We start from the raw sequence: 16,730 nt of genomic DNA, 5'->3' as shown, positions 1-16,730 counted from the left end.
GACTAACAAAGAGTAGATGTGTATCAACCTCTAAAGTTGTTAAACCCCCTGGAAGAAATTGATTCAAAATACTTATCTTCTTACACTGTAATAATCTAACTTTTCAGGTTGTTTATTTTTTGGATTGAACCATCTGTGTTTAAAGGTAGTAGTTTTAAAGAAATTGATCAAATACTTGTTTGAACTACAAATAACCCCAAAGAATAGGTTCGTTGTTTTAATTTAGTTGATTAAGGCATCTTAAAAACACGTCATTGTTCATTACTTTCCTTATCCTTATGGTAAAACACTTTGGCCTGGTAAACAACTTGCTGTTTATGTTGGAGAAATTTACGTTAATCTTTATTGCTCTTTAAATGGATGCAAGAAAAGAGCTACCTGCCTGAACCTGCACAGTCTGAGAATGATATAGTTCAAAACAACTGGAACTGTGAAAGAAGATCCTGGATCAGACTTTATCTTCGGACCATACCTAAAGAGGAAGATTTCATAAAAATTCCCGGATTTGATTTATTCCAAACATAAACATGCATAATATGCAAACCCTCAAAGGTCACTAAGATGCTTTGTTTAGATTAAGCTTTCCGACAATAATCGTTCCTTAAAAGTTCCCGAGGACCTGTTTGTGTTCAGTAACTCGTGCATGAAGATCAGAACCACTAAAGTCTCTTCATCTTTAAATGTGAAACCAAATGTGTACATGACCGCTGCAACAATGCTGGTAAATTCCAGCCAGACTAGTTGAACATGTTGTTAAATATTCTCCTGACGTGATCACGTTTGTAAAACAGTCGAGAAAGATTTCATCTTCTCCCCGTGGTCTAGATTATCTGATGGAGATGTTTTTATACACTCACTTATGATGGTGTTTTATTTTCTTTTTCCTTTATAGTTCCTTTGTCTGAAGAACATCCGGACGTTTCTAAAAGTGTGCCACGACAAGTTCGGTTTGAGGAACAGCGAACTCTTCGACCCGTTTGACCTTTTTGATGTCCGAGACTTCGGAAAGGTGAGTTTAAAAAAAAAAAAAAAACGGTTTTAGGCTGATAATGATCGGGATGGTTATGTCACCCCACACCATCTCTTTGTTGTGCTTGGTATTTTCCAGAAGGCTGTGTCTTATTTAACATGTGACAGATTTACGGTTTGATCTTGTTGGACAAGACGGACCTGCTGCTTGTAGCTTTATATGGGCTTTATGACATACAGATTTGCAGCTGCTGTATTGATCTGATGATGTCATGGAGGCTTTGGTGGTATATTAGAGCTGATCTTAAGTAGTGGTTCTGTTTGTGAATGAAAAGCATATTTGAATTCACCTAAAGGGCTGCTAAGCTTCTCCTTTGTGCTTTGGATGAGTTTAAAAGTAGTTCAGACCTGAATCCATCTGTTACATTAACACCTGAGGTGGCTGCTGAGAGCTTGGATGAGCATTTAATGTAACACCTTAGGGTCGGCGATCTCTTCTCATGTCACTGAATGACTGGAGCTACAAACTTTACCAAATAAAGAGAAAAACTTATATATGTTTAGCATGTTTATGTTTTTTTTTGTTTTGTTTTTGTTTTTTAGACCTGTAAAAAAAAGACCATACCAAACTTTTTCAATCCCCGATGTGATATAATCCTGTAAATTTCAACTAAAAAGTTGACGCATTTCTTAGACAAAATAAAAAAAGAGTGCATAAAGATTATACTCTTTTAAAGCATTCCTTTAAAAACAAAAAATTGCTTCAGTTTGCATCTCCCATCAGTTACAGATCAATTTGAATTAAAGTTTGTCTTTGCTGGTTTGATGTTTTTTTTTATGTATCTCTTAAAATATTCCTTTATTATTCGGATCTGATCTTACAAAGGTATCCGCAGAAAAATTGAAAAAGATTGATGCAGATTATGTTACGATAAAGGCTATTCATCAACCTGGCTCATTTAATTTAAAGTTATTTTCATGGAGCCTTGAAGATATTTTTTTGTTATTGACAATGAGAAGCAAAGTTGCTTCAAATAGCAGAAAGGAAAAAAAATAAATGTCAGGCTGAAACATAACTGTTACCCTGGCAAAAAATCGATAGAAATAAAGCACCTTGCACTCTTTGACTGTTGTTTAAGCATTTTTTCTGGTGATCAACTTCAGCTGATGCCTCGTATAAAAATATCACTGAAATTTCCAAGAACAACATCTCAATCACAGTTAAACATGGTGGTACAATCATCTGAACAGATCAGTTAATTTTTAGCCCAAAGCCTTCAGTTATCAGCTAAACATTTCTGAAGGTGAATAAGGATTTAATTTATCTAAATCTATTTGGGACCAATAGTACATCCACATTGACAATAAAAAGCCTCACCAGATGCGAAATTCTGTTTTAAAATGATTGGTTATTAGAAAAAATAAATAAATACTGAATGCATAAAATCAGCTTCAGTAAAATATTAGTTTAAAGGTGTTGGCACTGGGGCAACCAGGTCATCATTTATTTACTTCCTTCGTGTTGTTTTCTCCCAATTTTCCCTTCAGCAGATGTGTTTATTCCTAATTTAAACTGTACAGGATGTAAACACATTTCAGATAGAAATGGCTTTGTTTGCTCTTTGCTTTGCCAGCTGCATTAATGTAATCACATTACAGATCAATTGCTGAAGATTATCTGGTGCTTTGTTTCCATCGACCTGCAAGGTGCTTGAAAATGTTCACATTTACCTTTCAGGAGCAAAAAAATGAAGCCAAGCCTCCCTAAAACGAATCCAGTCTGACTACATATTGTGTTGAATACACTGGTTAAAATATTGCCTTGAAAGGATATTTAAACAATCAATGTGAACGTTTTTACAGAAATTCAGAATATTCCAGGAACACTTTCAAATCTAGATTCAGATGAATGTCTAAAACAGTGTTGTGGTGTCTCTGGAAAGGCTCTCTGCCTGCAGTAAAGCAAACCCACCAACTCTTAATTAGCTGCTGCAGCTTGTGTTTCATGTTGTGACGTATCCCTGCACTGCAAGCTGCAAATGGCTTTCAAGGCTCCTTCCAAGATGCTCGCAGTGACATTTTGTTTTACCTTTAAACTCATCAGTGTGCTTATTATCAACTCTTTATGCAGTTGTTTTATGGGAAAATAAAGTGAAGTTGTGTGTTTATTCAAATGCATAATGTTTTATACTGTTCTGTCAAGATGAGAGCATAAATGTACAGTATGTATTCATGAATAAGTGAATGCATGAATTAATAAGGGTTTGAATGCATGTATTGATTAGTGGAAAGGTAAAATAAGTGTATTTATGCAGCACAATTTGATAGTAAGATAATTTATAGTGCTGTACATTAAGAATAGAATAAGAAACATACATTGCAGGGGCATAGATAATAAAAAGAGAATGCAATTAGACAAAAAATAAACATATATAAAACAAAATTATAAAAAAATGAAAGTTGGAGTGAAGATAGATTTTTAATTTGTATGTAAAGTAACTCAGGATTTTCGTGCTTTTGCAGTTTTCTGGACTTTTGTTCTAGACTAGTGGAACACAAGAAATAAAAGTTGTTTCTTAATGTTTGGATCTGGTTCTGTGCAGAATAGATTTGAGCCAGAGGAGCTTGGAGCTCTGGGTGGTTGATCAACTGATTAAAAGTCTGTAAAATGTGTTAAAATGTGCTATTCAGTGATTTATAGACTTATAGGAGGATTTTTAAGTCTATTCTCTGGGATATAGGGAGCCAGTGGCAGGAATTCAGAACTGGGCTGATGTGCTTTGCTTTATTAGTTTGCACTTTCATTGAGTGAGTGAAAGCGTAGATTGTTTAATGGGTAAATGGGATGATGATGAATGGATAGAAATGGGAATGGAAGAGATTGGGATGGATGGATGGATGGATGGATGGATGGATGGATGGATGGATGGATGGATGGATGGATGGATGGATAGAAGGTGAAACAGTTTATTGTTTTTTTTTTGCCATTGCTCATGAGGGATATACTGGCTTACTGAGGCTTTGTCCTCAAATTGACATACGTTTCTCTTCATGTCTTTTATCCTGAAAAGGTTAAGAAAGCTAAATAAACACCATGTGGGGTCAAACACTTAAAAAGAGCTTGCGCTACCTTTTCTGTTACACAGCTGCAAAAAGGAGCAGGGAACAAAGGAAGCAACTGGTCTCTAATCCAGGATAAGCATTTCCTGTTGGCTTCAGCTTAAGGCAGAGCGTCTCACTCCTCTCTCTGATCCTGTTGTTAAACTGTGTGTAGCTCCACACAGAAGGCTGGGTTACAAGGTGAGAACCTCTCTCTGAGTTTGTATTCTGCCAGTAATGGCACCCTGTCATTAAATTCATGATGACAGCTGATGCATCTGGGAACGTTAATAATGCACCGCTTCATCTGATGGAGCATGTGTTTCTATTAAAACAAGGGGGCTGAAGTATGAATAAACTGTTAGCTTGTGTTATTTGTGGAAAGTCTTCTGCTCATTTGTCAAACATATCTGTTGTAATCCAAAGTTATCAACTCCCCGGAGCATGCACAGAGACAAATAAGCAGCAGAAAAAAAGGATGAGAGAGAAGAAAAAGGAGACGAGGACTCACTTGGCAGTTTGTAGATAAACCACAACGTCTGACAGTCAATGAGCTTGCAGTGAATGGTATTAAAATCCAACAGCAGTCAGAATCAATCACACAGACCCTCCATATGTCAATTTAGAAATTGCTTTAGTATGGTCTCAGCAGTGGCGGGCTTGTCTAACCATTGATTTTCCATTAAGGCCCAACATCACATTATAATATATTGAACAGAGTAGATCCCTGTGATGCAGCATACATTTAGATGGTAAGAATTTCTCATAAAGCCACGACTAAAGGTAAGTCTTCCTCCGGCGTTGCCTCAGCATGTCTTTTCTCTGTCAATACACAAATAACCAGGAAATGGAGATTTCTCATTATTTAGAGCGAAACACGGGGCCCTCAATCAGAGATTTATTCTTTGAACAAAGCAAGTCAGAAAACAGGAACAATTTTACTCAAGTGTCAAAAGGAATTTAATCATAACATCCCCTTTGAGAATCCTGACTTTTTAGCTTCGCTATCGATTCAGCTTTTATCAGATTGTCATTGACGACAGTAATAGTTAATGCAATCACTAGATCCTTCCCACCAAAGAGAACCGTAGAGAGTTTGTCACTTGAGTGTTTCTAAAAGTCTTCTTATGTTCTTGTGAATAGAGCAGATGTGTGAATTACGCCTCATGTTAACCTTGAGTAACAGAGGTATGGTTTTTTTTGTTTTTTGCAGCTAAATTTCATGATATATTGTGTCAAACACCATTTATAAATGATTTTTACTGGTGTTGGTTTAAATATGAACATTACCACAGTATCAGTGGTCATAATGTTCCTAGCTAAATGGTGTTTAAGCACATGCTGACATCAGATTCATCTCCCAAACCCCTTCCCATAGCCATTATACCCAAGCAATATGTTTTCACTCTGTCTGTTCACCAGAAGCTCTGGGCTACATTTACAAGTTTTCAGTCAGTGTCCTAACTGGTCATAACTAGGGTAACCCAAACTAGTAGGTAGTTCTGTTTAGTGGTTACAGGGTTGTTAAGTGATTGGTGTTTTGGGATTGGAACGTGAGATTAGTGTCGTTTGAGTAAAAGAACCAAGGCATCCCTTTATAACAGNATCAGTGGTCATAATGTTCCTAGCTAAATGGTGTTTAAGCACATGCTGACATCAGATTCATCTCCCAAACCCCTTCCCATAGCCATTATACCCAAGCAATATGTTTTCACTCTGTCTGTTCACCAGAAGCTCTGGGCTACATTTACAAGTTTTCAGTCAGTGTCCTAACTGGTCATAACTAGGGTAACCCAAACTAGTAGGTAGTTCTGTTTAGTGGTTACAGGGTTGTTAAGTGATTGGTGTTTTGGGATTGGAACGTGAGATTAGTGTCGTTTGAGTAAAAGAACCAAGGCATCCCTTTATAACAGCGGCCCCCAACCTTTTTTGCGCCACGGACCGGTTATATGTCAAACAATATATTTCCTTTAAAGTGTGGGGGGTAAATACGATCAAATAAAATGATACGACTGGCATACAATCAAATACAAACAGCATAAAATAACAATCACTATTATGTTGAATTAGTGGGAGCCCTGTGCTTGTTTCTCCAAAATAAACCGGTCCCATCTAGGCGTAATCGGAGACAATGACACACAAAGTGTGCTCCTGATGTCCAGTCTGCTCCGTAGCTTTGTTTTGGTTGCTGTAACCGCAGAAAATCCCGCTTCACAAAGATAGGATGTTATAGATAGGATGCATCTTGACCTGAATTAACCTGTGTCAAGAGGCACAGATGCACAGACTGATGTAATTGGAGAGAATACCCCAATTTTATTTAAATTTTTCAAAATAAAACATCACTCAGACTCTGATCGTGGATAAATTATATATATATATATATTTTTTTTTTCTGTGCGGCCCGGTACCAAATGACAGATGGACCGGTACCGGTCCGCGGCCCGGTGGTTGGGGACCGCTGCTTTTTCTAGTGAAGCTAAGGTATGAATAGACAAATACAATTTTCAAGTGGTTTGGATGCAGAATATTAACCTGTTGGAAGTTAAAGTGCCATTAGAAAATACACAATATATGTTTTCTCTTATTTGTTATATCATTTGATTATTAAAACATGAGACGGTTTGAATTGGCGAATCAAACAAAAAATGTACGTATTTTGTTTAGCTATATATGTCTATATCCTCTATTATACACTTGTACTATAACCGAACCATGTCTTGGCTGAGATACAAGGCTGAATGTGTGTTCTTGAAAAAGTTGCTTTTGCTTTGGTTCAAGCATAAGGAGAGAAAATGGATTTCCTTAAAATGATCCACAGTTTTGCTATATGTTCTACTGGTATTGCGTGTTATATCTCTCATTAGTCATGCTGGAACATTTAAGGATTTCATTTACTAGAATAAAAAGTGGTTTGCTTGAAACAGCGATATAGAGCCTCTAACTGTGAAATAAACCAAAGAATTAGGTGATAAGGTGACTTTTTTGTTTTACTGCTTCTGTAAACATTAATTGGCCTCTATTCACCTTTAGCACCCCCATGCCTGCTTCCAGGGGACCCAGAAGTCAACCCTCCTGGCCTCTGGTTTCTCTAATGATGCCTTTTCCCAGGTCACCGGTAAAGGCAGACCAAAGCTGTCAAGGCGTAGTTCTTATAAAAGTAATTGCACCTCCAAACCCTCTTTTTTGCTTTCCCATTGGGCTACTACTAAACCAGATGGTGCACATAACCTGTGAGATGTCCTGTACTAATTTATATTTTCATTACATTGCATTAGCTCCCTTGTTAGCACTCTTTTTGCAGATGTAAAATCTATGGTTTTGTGCCCATTTCATCACTCGTGTCTTCGTTCACCTAAACCCATCCCCCTTCATTAGAAATTCATTATGACATCATTAAACCAATGAAATACAGCTTATTACAGGAGACCCCAGAGAAGGCTTTTATTTAAACACCTCCTCTCTCCCTTCTCCAAACCCATCCGCCTCGTTTCCTGTCTCCCAACCTATTTTAATTAGCCACCAAAGGAACATTGCTGTCATTTAAATGAACATGGCAATCAGTTTATTTGGCTGTTGCCATGATTAGCATAATTAGCCTGCACCTGTTAACCATCTATCAACAGTTTGGTAATTTTCCATCTGTGAACGGCGGAGGAAGGAAGCTCTCTGACAGGTTTGCCATTTCTTCATTAAAGGAAGTTGCATCGTCTGTTTGAAATTCATCTGTTTGCGTCTCACCAGAACGGCCTCAGACACCGACTCGTGAAGTGCTCCAGCCATCAAAGTAGTGCTCAATAACTCGATTATACAGTGTCGAGGTGAAATGATTTTATTTGTGCGCTGCGTTGGAATGGAAATCGGTTCTTGAACATGAAAGCAGACGCTGTTTGACAGAGATGCTTTATATGATAGTGGGAAAAATTGCAGCCTTAAAAGCACTACCTTGCAAAACCGTTCACCCTTTAATGTCTTTTACAGATGCATATAAACCATTAGCAGGGTTTATATGCATATCCCCTCACGCCCCTGTCCTCTGATACATAAAATATAGTGCCATTGTTGGCCTTCAGACGTCATCTAATTAATAAATATGAATAATGCTCTGTGTGGTGGAAAACTAACCGACCACATAAACCTGCAAACCTCATGGTAGAAACGTGGTTGTTGTAGCTTTATGCTTTAAGTGGAAACAAGGAGAAAATAAATCTAAGATCAAGTTTGGATTGTCATAGTAACAATAGAGGCTATTCAGGCATCAAAGCTCTAATGGGAATATCTGTCAATATGGAAAATATTAGCTGTGCACTCAAAAGATATGGCCTTTATAAAGGATTAGTAATAAAAAGGCATAAGAAGCCCTGTTTCTGGACAGATTAGAGCAAAATTTAGCTTTTTGATCTACATTTAAAATCACTCTGAGATCCAAGTAAACAGGTCCATAGTAGGACATAGTGGTGGTGGCATCATGCTGTGAGGATGTTTATTTTTAATTTTTTCAGCAGAACCAGGGAATCTAGTAAGAGCTCATGCCTCATGGAAGGAAAGTTGTTAGAGGATATAAAAGTCTTTAAATCTGAAGAGAAGGTTCACATTGCAGGACATCCTTAAACATACAAACTAGGGGTGGAACGGTTCACAAAATCCACAGTTCGGTTCACGGTTTTGTGGTCACGGTTTTCGGTTCGGTATATGTTTATGGTTAGCCTGACATGTTGGTCGTGTTGCTGTTAGCATCAACGTTTTTACCACCGTCATCGTAGGTCAGTCTAAATGCAAAGTGGTCCCATACAGCAGACCTATACAGTGCTGCTGCCACGTCTTCCAACTCCTGTTCTTTCCCACTCGCCATACCCACACAATTCTCTACAACAACTGATTTTTTTCTGCTACACCCGGCTACGCTGCTTCGCTTCTTCTTCTTCTTGTTTACTACTGGTGGTTGGCTTTGGTCGCAGTACCGCCACCTTCTGCTCTGGAGTGTACACGCGTCGCCTATGAGAAAAAGGAGCAGCGCATGAACCGAACGCAACACACGCGAACTGAACCGAGACAGTCAAACCGAACGGTTCGGACGGTTTTCATAAACCGTTCCATCCCTAATATAAACCGAGCTGCTGTGAAATTGCACAAATCCAGACAAAAATCCAGATTACTATCTTACCATCCAGACCGACAAGAATTTATCCATTTATCAACAAAAGCAAGAAAATATCCCTAAAGGAGCAAAGCTGGTAATGAGACATTGCAAATAAGCTGTGGTAATGGAAAAATAAGATTTTACAAACTACTTACTCAGTGGTCCTAAAGACATATGCATGCAACACAATTCTTGACAATTAAGCACTATAAGTTGCACAATTATGTTTGAAATTGAAAGAATTTGCATAATACTCCCAAAGAGGAGCTGTAGCTGTAGTGTTCCACTTAATTTACCTGCATCACATCTAATCTCACATCCTGCTGCCTAATACTCAAAATATAACCCTAAAGAGACAGTGTGTTATAACATGAAGGAAAGTCAGTTGAAACAATACCAACCCCCAGATTTAATTTGGACCAACCGCTCCTATTTCAGCTGCTTTTCTCTCCCTCTCCATTTCCCCATCCATCTCCTCCCGTTCCTCACTGTCCTCCACTTCCCACTCATTCATCTCACACCCTCTCTCTGAGAGAGAGTGTTGTGCTAAGACCCAGCCAGCGGGCAGGCGAGCTACTATTGTGTCGAGGCGACGTGATTGCCATTGGACCGCAGTGTTTGATTACCCTCTATGGCTGCCCCGAAATCTGTGCACGCTGAACTCTGCTCCTTTTCATTTCCTTTTCTGCGCTCTGTGGCTGAAAATAGCCGGCTCTTTAGTATCCACGCCCAGTGCTGCTAACATCTGGAACGTGCCTCAGACTCGGTCAGCCTGCATGTCTCAGCCTCAGTTACCCACCCTCAACACGGCCTTGTGGTTTCTCTTTTTTTCATTTACAGAGTTGTTGCATGTCTCAGAGTTCACGTTCTTAGAGTTCATTCATTTATGAACTTTACAAATATTGCATTTTCATGCAAACCACATAGAACTGGATGAAATGGTGAAAACTCTTACAAAATATTTTTTTAATTTTGGTCAATAAAATGTCTTTATACTTCAGTCCATGTCTTCTTTCTGTTTCTCTTTCATCATCTGCTTTATTTTCTGTTATTTACTTGCATATTTTCAGGGAGACAAAAACACCTAAGCTTGAAAGACTTTGTTCACAGATAACTGATCAAAACAACTAATAACTCATAGCTACCTCTGAAAATAGAGACTGAAGGACCCTAATCAATTGTGCATCAGCAGTAGCACAACCAGCAGTGTTCTTTGGTGTACTTCATCGCTCTTGTAGCCAATATCCTGCAGCTCTTTCTGTTTGGCTTGAATCACCAAATAAAATTATATCATGATATGTATTATATAAGAATAATTGACCATCCCTATAACAGCATTAGAGATATGCATGTTGGCTGGTTTTAGTCTAACATCCGGTTTACAGTATGGCTTTTTGTGTGCAGCCCCAAAAAGGGACAGAACTGTCTGTCTTGTAATGATGGAATTATAAAAAAGCAAAAATTTTATTTCCAAAGCCAGATGTGAGCTTTATTCTTTTGGGATATAGATATGTTTGTTTAGCTGAAACCAAGATTTCCCTTCATATATAGAATATTGCAGCATTTATTTTGAAGGACATCTTTAGGCTTTATTTCATAAAACAACAATGGGTTTTAAATCCAATTGCATAGATAATTAATTATTTGGTATCTATCCTATTTGAGATCTAAATAATTTAGTATTAAGGTTTAAAAATAGAAAAATATGACAATGACTGGTTTAATGTTGAGGATTTTATTTTGTCAAGGAGCTACAATTACAGCATTATTTTAACATGTTTTTTTTTGCCCTTCTGGTTTTAAAACATTTCTGTTGTGGAAACTAGATTTGCAGTCAGTTGTAAAAACTGTATTTTAGCTAGATTTTAAAATGCCCCTTTTCATCAGAACCTTATTTTACTAATAAATATATAACCTCAATCTACAACAACAATAAATATGAAATATTAAGACTCCTCAAGAAAAATAGGGTCAGCTTTATTTTTTTCATCAGGGAAATATATATATATATATATATATATATATATATATATATATGCTTATATTTTTTTTTTTTTTTTTTTACCATGGAAATGTAGAATCTACTTTTGTAAGAATTAAGTTTTTCTTTTCTTTTTCTTTTTTTTTTGAAATCCCTAAAAATAAGCCTTTACTGAAAACCTTAATTAGACCCATTTCTACTATCTTCCATTTAATAAAATATTGAGGCTTTTAGTTTAAAGACAATCTCTGAAATGCAATCAGGACCCTCTCTGGTTTAAAAGGAATTCATGTTTACTCCCTTTAACACATTGCCAGGACATATAGAGGGAGAGTTTCTGTTAAAGGTGTTGCCAAAGATTCACATGAGGGAGATTGCTGTAAGTGATGGAGGAAGGTTCAGGGGTCAAGCAGATGGGGTCAGCATCTTGGATGAATCCTTCCTCTTCCATTAGGTAGCCCGTCCTCAGCAGCAGTCCTTCACTGTCAGCACCTGAGTGGGTTTTTAAGTGGATGGTTATCTGGCCTTTTGTGGAGGGTTAAGTGTTTGGAGATTTATTGTGAAATGTGTTTACATTGGTCTCAAGCAGATAGATGTGTTTATATACAGTATGATTTGTCTGTAGATCCCATGTTGATCAATCGTTAATGTGCTTGTAAAGTTCTCTCCATATGGTCGGTTCTCATTTAACCATCTCTATAAATGCTAAAATAAATTATTCCAAAGAAATATAATTTAACAGGACATGTGCTTACAGTTTTCTTTACATTCCTTTACTTTTTTTAAGAAAAAAAAATCCTTTTCCTACTAGTGTGGCTGAACTACGCAGCCGTGTCTTTCCTCTTTAAGGGGAGAGTTCATCTCCTTAAACCAGGACACTCCCTCCTTGGCTCTCCCAAGTAGTTTTCTGGCCACACTTCCATCCCCTTGACCCCCCCTACTTTACTTAACGTCCATCAAGACAACCCCATCTGCAAGTTTTTACATAAAGCTTCCAAGATGCGATCAATAATTCATTCCAAAACGGCACAGCGCTGATGATATTTCTCCCGACATGAATTATGAATGGAAACCCCCCCCCCCCATTTTTTCCCTGTCTTTTTAGACCCTCTTTAAACACCCCTGCAATGCTTCAACTACAGCAGCTCGTTACAGTGATAGCCATGGAAACAGGTGGCTGCAGGGCGGTAGTGGGGGGTGTTGGTGGAAGGATGCACGTCTGGGGAAAGAGATCATGAGTCCAATTGCCTGCAACGTTGACTCTTTGAGCTTGAGTTTGCCGTTACAGGCTCCGAAAAGGAGAAGTTGCAGAGAAGTGATTGGCTGATCACAGCAAACACGTGGAGGAAGGTAGACATTTCTGCAGATTACCTACAGATTACCTAAATGTAACATCAACAGCATCGTGTTAAGAGAGTTCCTTTCCTCAGCAGAGACAGACAGACTCGTCAGAGTTTGATGGATGGAGCTAAATATAATCCTGGAAGAAAGCCTGTTAGAGGCTTTAAAAGATTTGAGACGGAGGTGGAAGTTCATCTTATAGCAGAAGGAAAAGATTTATATTCAAAGTGGGATCCTTGTATTTATTCTGTGCTGCTGTGGCCCCATTTCCTCCTAAATTTACTAGTTGATGGTTGAAATATTTTGAAAATTAAAACATAAAGTACTAAATAAGTACTGAATACTTTATTTCAGTTTTCTTTGTAAATACAAGCACAAACAAACGAAATACCTTCAATCTAAAATGGACAACGGCCCACCTATGGAAGTAAATCTGTGTCGCTGGGATTTGAATTAAAAATGCAGCTGAAATTTAAATGTTGTATGTTTGTACTTACTGTTTCAGTGTTTAAATATATTCAGAACACATTTTTGACCTAAAAAGAAGTTAATTGTCATTATTTCTACACAGTTGAAATTTCATTTATTTTCTCTTCAAGCTAAAAATTCACATTACTATTTCAAAGTGGTTACATTTTCAATTCTTATTTTTCAGTTGAATTTTTCAGTGTTAAAAAAATCTGCATATAAAAAAATTCAACCTTTCAAAATTCAAACTCAATATTTTCAGCCCCCTGAGATTCAACTGGCTCTATTTTACTTTCTTAAATTCGGCGTCTAAATTCAGTGTAAAAAGGGAAGAGTTTACTTCAAGTAACAGACATTAGCAATGGATTGTGGCGTCCAACACCCAGCCAATCCCGTTACATTTTCTTAGTCACGTGATGTGACGCTTGTGGCGCTCATACTGAAGGAAAACCAGCATGACGGAGCGGGTCATGCAAGCTAACGCTAACTCAACGTTGAGTGTATTACTTTCATTTTTCTGTAGTATGATTTAAGTAGCAGATTTACTTCCATACCCACCCATACATAAAAAAAATACAGTAATAAGTTTTATGAAAGAGTGATGCTTTTTTTATACCGCAAACTGGTAAAACTTTTTTTAAATTTGTTTTAGATCTTCAGTAGCTTACAGATCCTTTGTCTACAGAAATCACAATACTTTTTTCATTTAATTGAAATGTCTTGTGTTATACTTGAACAAGTACAATTAACGAGTAGATAGAGTAAATAAACTTTCCCTTTTCATAAAATAATGCCCTATAACTTCTATGTCTTTATTTTGGTTTCTACACCAATAAGATTGAATGCAAGCAGATTATATCAAAGCAACTTGGTTTGTGAAAAGAAGGTCGAATCAAAGTCTGATGAGACTGTATGAAACATCCTGAGAGGTGATGTTTACAGACGCTCTCTGCATGCAAACATTTTGGTCTTCACATAAACCCCTCAAATGTCCTGCTGCTGGAATAGAATGAAGTTATAGTTTTAAAACTTAAAAAATATATATTTTAAGACCATGTCATTTTCTTTTCTTTCTGCAATGATTTACCATTTTCATTTGTTAGATAATACATAAATATTATTGCGATTTAAGATTTGATCGAACATAAATAGGATTGCATTTCCCTCCAACTGTAGCTCATCCTTGTAGAGTTAGACATGTTTTCTTAATTCTTTTGGATATTTTCTTGCAAGCTCTATTAATTGTAGACAAAACAGACTTTCCATGTTTCTAGTAAAAAGAAAATGCTTCTGTAAATCTGTTTGGGAGTCATGATGCTTGGCAGAATAAAAGCTTTCCTTCTGTTAAACATTCTAATCATGAAAAGTATCACGATAGTGACACTTGTATAAGAGGTATTATAGTAGGTCTCAGGTTACGGTGACCTGATTAGTTATGACCTTTATAACAGCAGGAGGCGTTCTGTCTTCATTTTCTCCTCATTTTATTACGCTGCTGTTTTCCCTTTATGAGATTTCAGCTCCAAATCATTTAAATACACCAGTGGAGAATGAAATGAAAAAGAGAAATGATGAGATACATAAAAATCTGTTTATTGGCCTTTTAATTCAGCTTCTGCTGTGCAAAAAATTGGCCTCTTTGTTTTTGGATGGAGGGAGAGTTGCATTTTGCTGCTGGAGAAACTGAAAGACCAAGACAGAGGGATTTGATCCAAGCTCAGTGCTCAGTTCGGCTTTTTGAAGTTTCTCGCCTCTTTGCTGTCTGGTACCCAAAAGGCTTCTGAGGTGCAATCACAAGCCTCTCCTTGTTTTGGATCGGAAAGAGGGAGTTCCCTTGTCGTCTGGGTGGCATATTTGCAGCCTTAGCGTGACTAATGCCAGAGGATAAATGGGAAGAGCCCCCGCTGAGCCAAGAGTCTGTGAATTCCTCGCAACCAGCTCATTATTTCCCCCTCCCCCCAGTTTCTGATCTTGAAGCCAATGCAACAGTGATAGGCAGGTACATTCTCCCAGGAATCACTGGATTGTGAAAAGGAAAAGAATAAAGGAAAAAAAAAATCCATATTGTTGTTCACTGTATAGCCATTTCTCAGTGGAAAGCTAAAATCCATGCACACTCGGCTCATAAATTGTGCTTAATTGAGCTGAATAGTCCTTTTGATTTATTTTTTGTATTATGTCATAAAACCACACCTGTAGGTCAGGTTGATGTTGATTACCCAAATACTAATCACAATGATGCAATAAAACATCACAATAACAAGGCAATGAGAGTGAGGGGGAAGCTGCTCCATTTCATTTAATATTTATTAAACCTTTAATATAATTATTGTTAGAGATTTACTAGTTAGTGACTGAATGCATAAGTGTGCAAGAAAAATATCAAAATAATATAATTGATTACCAATGCTATTCCTCCCTGCATTATTATTTAAAATAATAATAAATATTATACATGTTATACATATTATACTTTATGTGACTGCTAGAAATCAAGTCATTAAATAAAGTAAGGTGGGTAACAGTTTACAAACAGAATTTAGATATCGATCAGATGAAGAAGGAAATAAAATCTGTTGACATTTTCACCCAGCATTAGAGTGAAATAGTCTTGCTGTTTGAACAGGTGCAGACAAGGAGAGAGGCTTTGCCAGACAGTTGCTCCATGCTGTGTGAATTGACCATGTGTTCACTGTCAGAACTGCTGCCAGTCATTATGGATTGGCTGGAAATCTGAGAGGACCAAACTAGAGGTCTCTGCTTTTCTACCAAGTAGTCCCGTAATGTTTTTTCCCTTCTTCTTCTAATCCATTAAACTCCTCGTAAATGTCATCCTCCCTTCCTTTTTTTTGGATGCTTGCCGGTCAACAGATGTGTTTCCTTCAACGTCTTTTATGTGCCCTTTAAAGAATCGCAAGAGATGGTAACTGTACAATTCGAATAAAATTCGAATAAACTTACTATATTAGGGGAGGAACGATTCACAAAATCCACGGTTCGGTTCGGTTCACGGTTTCGTGGTCACGGTTTTCGGTTCGGTACATGTTGATTGTTAGCCTCACATGTTGGTCGTGTTGCTGTTAGCATAAACAAAACGTGTTGCACAATGCTTGCACACTGTTGCACTTTTATCCACAACTTTCTTTGCGCCGTCTGCTCGGGAGTGTACACACTTCGCCTATGAGAAAAAGGAGCGGCGCATGAACCGAACGCAACACATGCAAATCGAACCGAGACAGTCGAACCGAACGGTTCGGACAGTTTTCATAAACCGTTCCATCCCTACTATATATATATAGTGGTCTTTGACATTTTCCAATAAAAAAAAAAAAAAGGTAACCGTGCAAGGGAGAGGAGATGGAAACACCTTGTTAAATAAGGTCTGAAGTTACGAATATTCACCTCACGACTGATTGTTTCTGCTACCGGCGTCCCATTATAATCTCATTTCTCTCTCAATATTTCCAGATATCAGACCTGACCTTATAAAGTCAGTACAACTTGATGATTGCATCAAATTCATTAAAACCCCAGTCCATTTCTGATCTTTGTTTTTGCGTTACTTTTGCTACCGCTACTACATCCACTACAGTGCATGATTAGTATTTTCTTTTTTCCAACATTTTATAGGTTGGATCAAAATTCACAACGCATTAGGATGGAAACACTTCAACCAAAGAGCTCCACGTTTTGGATAAGCTGTGCTAAGGCAGACAGTTGTGACCTTGCAAC

The 16,730-nt window shown here is 37.5% G+C and overlaps 1 protein-coding gene across 11 annotated transcripts in view; it reads left to right on the top strand.

Moving 5' to 3' along the window:
* Nucleotides 1-16,730, top strand: part of vav2 (vav guanine nucleotide exchange factor 2) — a 294,588-nt gene that overhangs the window by 91,599 nt on the left and 186,259 nt on the right. For all 11 annotated transcript variants that reach the window (XM_015401637.1, XM_015401721.1, XM_015401713.1 and 8 more), the window contains one exon: nt 893-1,009. In XM_015401637.1, the coding sequence (XP_015257123.1) occupies nt 893-1,009 (117 nt within the window). The remainder of the gene's footprint in view (nt 1-892; nt 1,010-16,730) is intronic.

This window comes from Cyprinodon variegatus, unplaced genomic scaffold (assembly GCF_000732505.1).
Source record: "Cyprinodon variegatus isolate N-32 unplaced genomic scaffold, C_variegatus-1.0 Scaffold32, whole genome shotgun sequence".
Lineage (NCBI taxonomy): Eukaryota > Metazoa > Chordata > Actinopteri > Cyprinodontiformes > Cyprinodontidae > Cyprinodon > Cyprinodon variegatus.
Note: the sequence above shows the minus strand (reverse complement) of the source record. Positions and strands in the feature narration are given on the sequence as shown.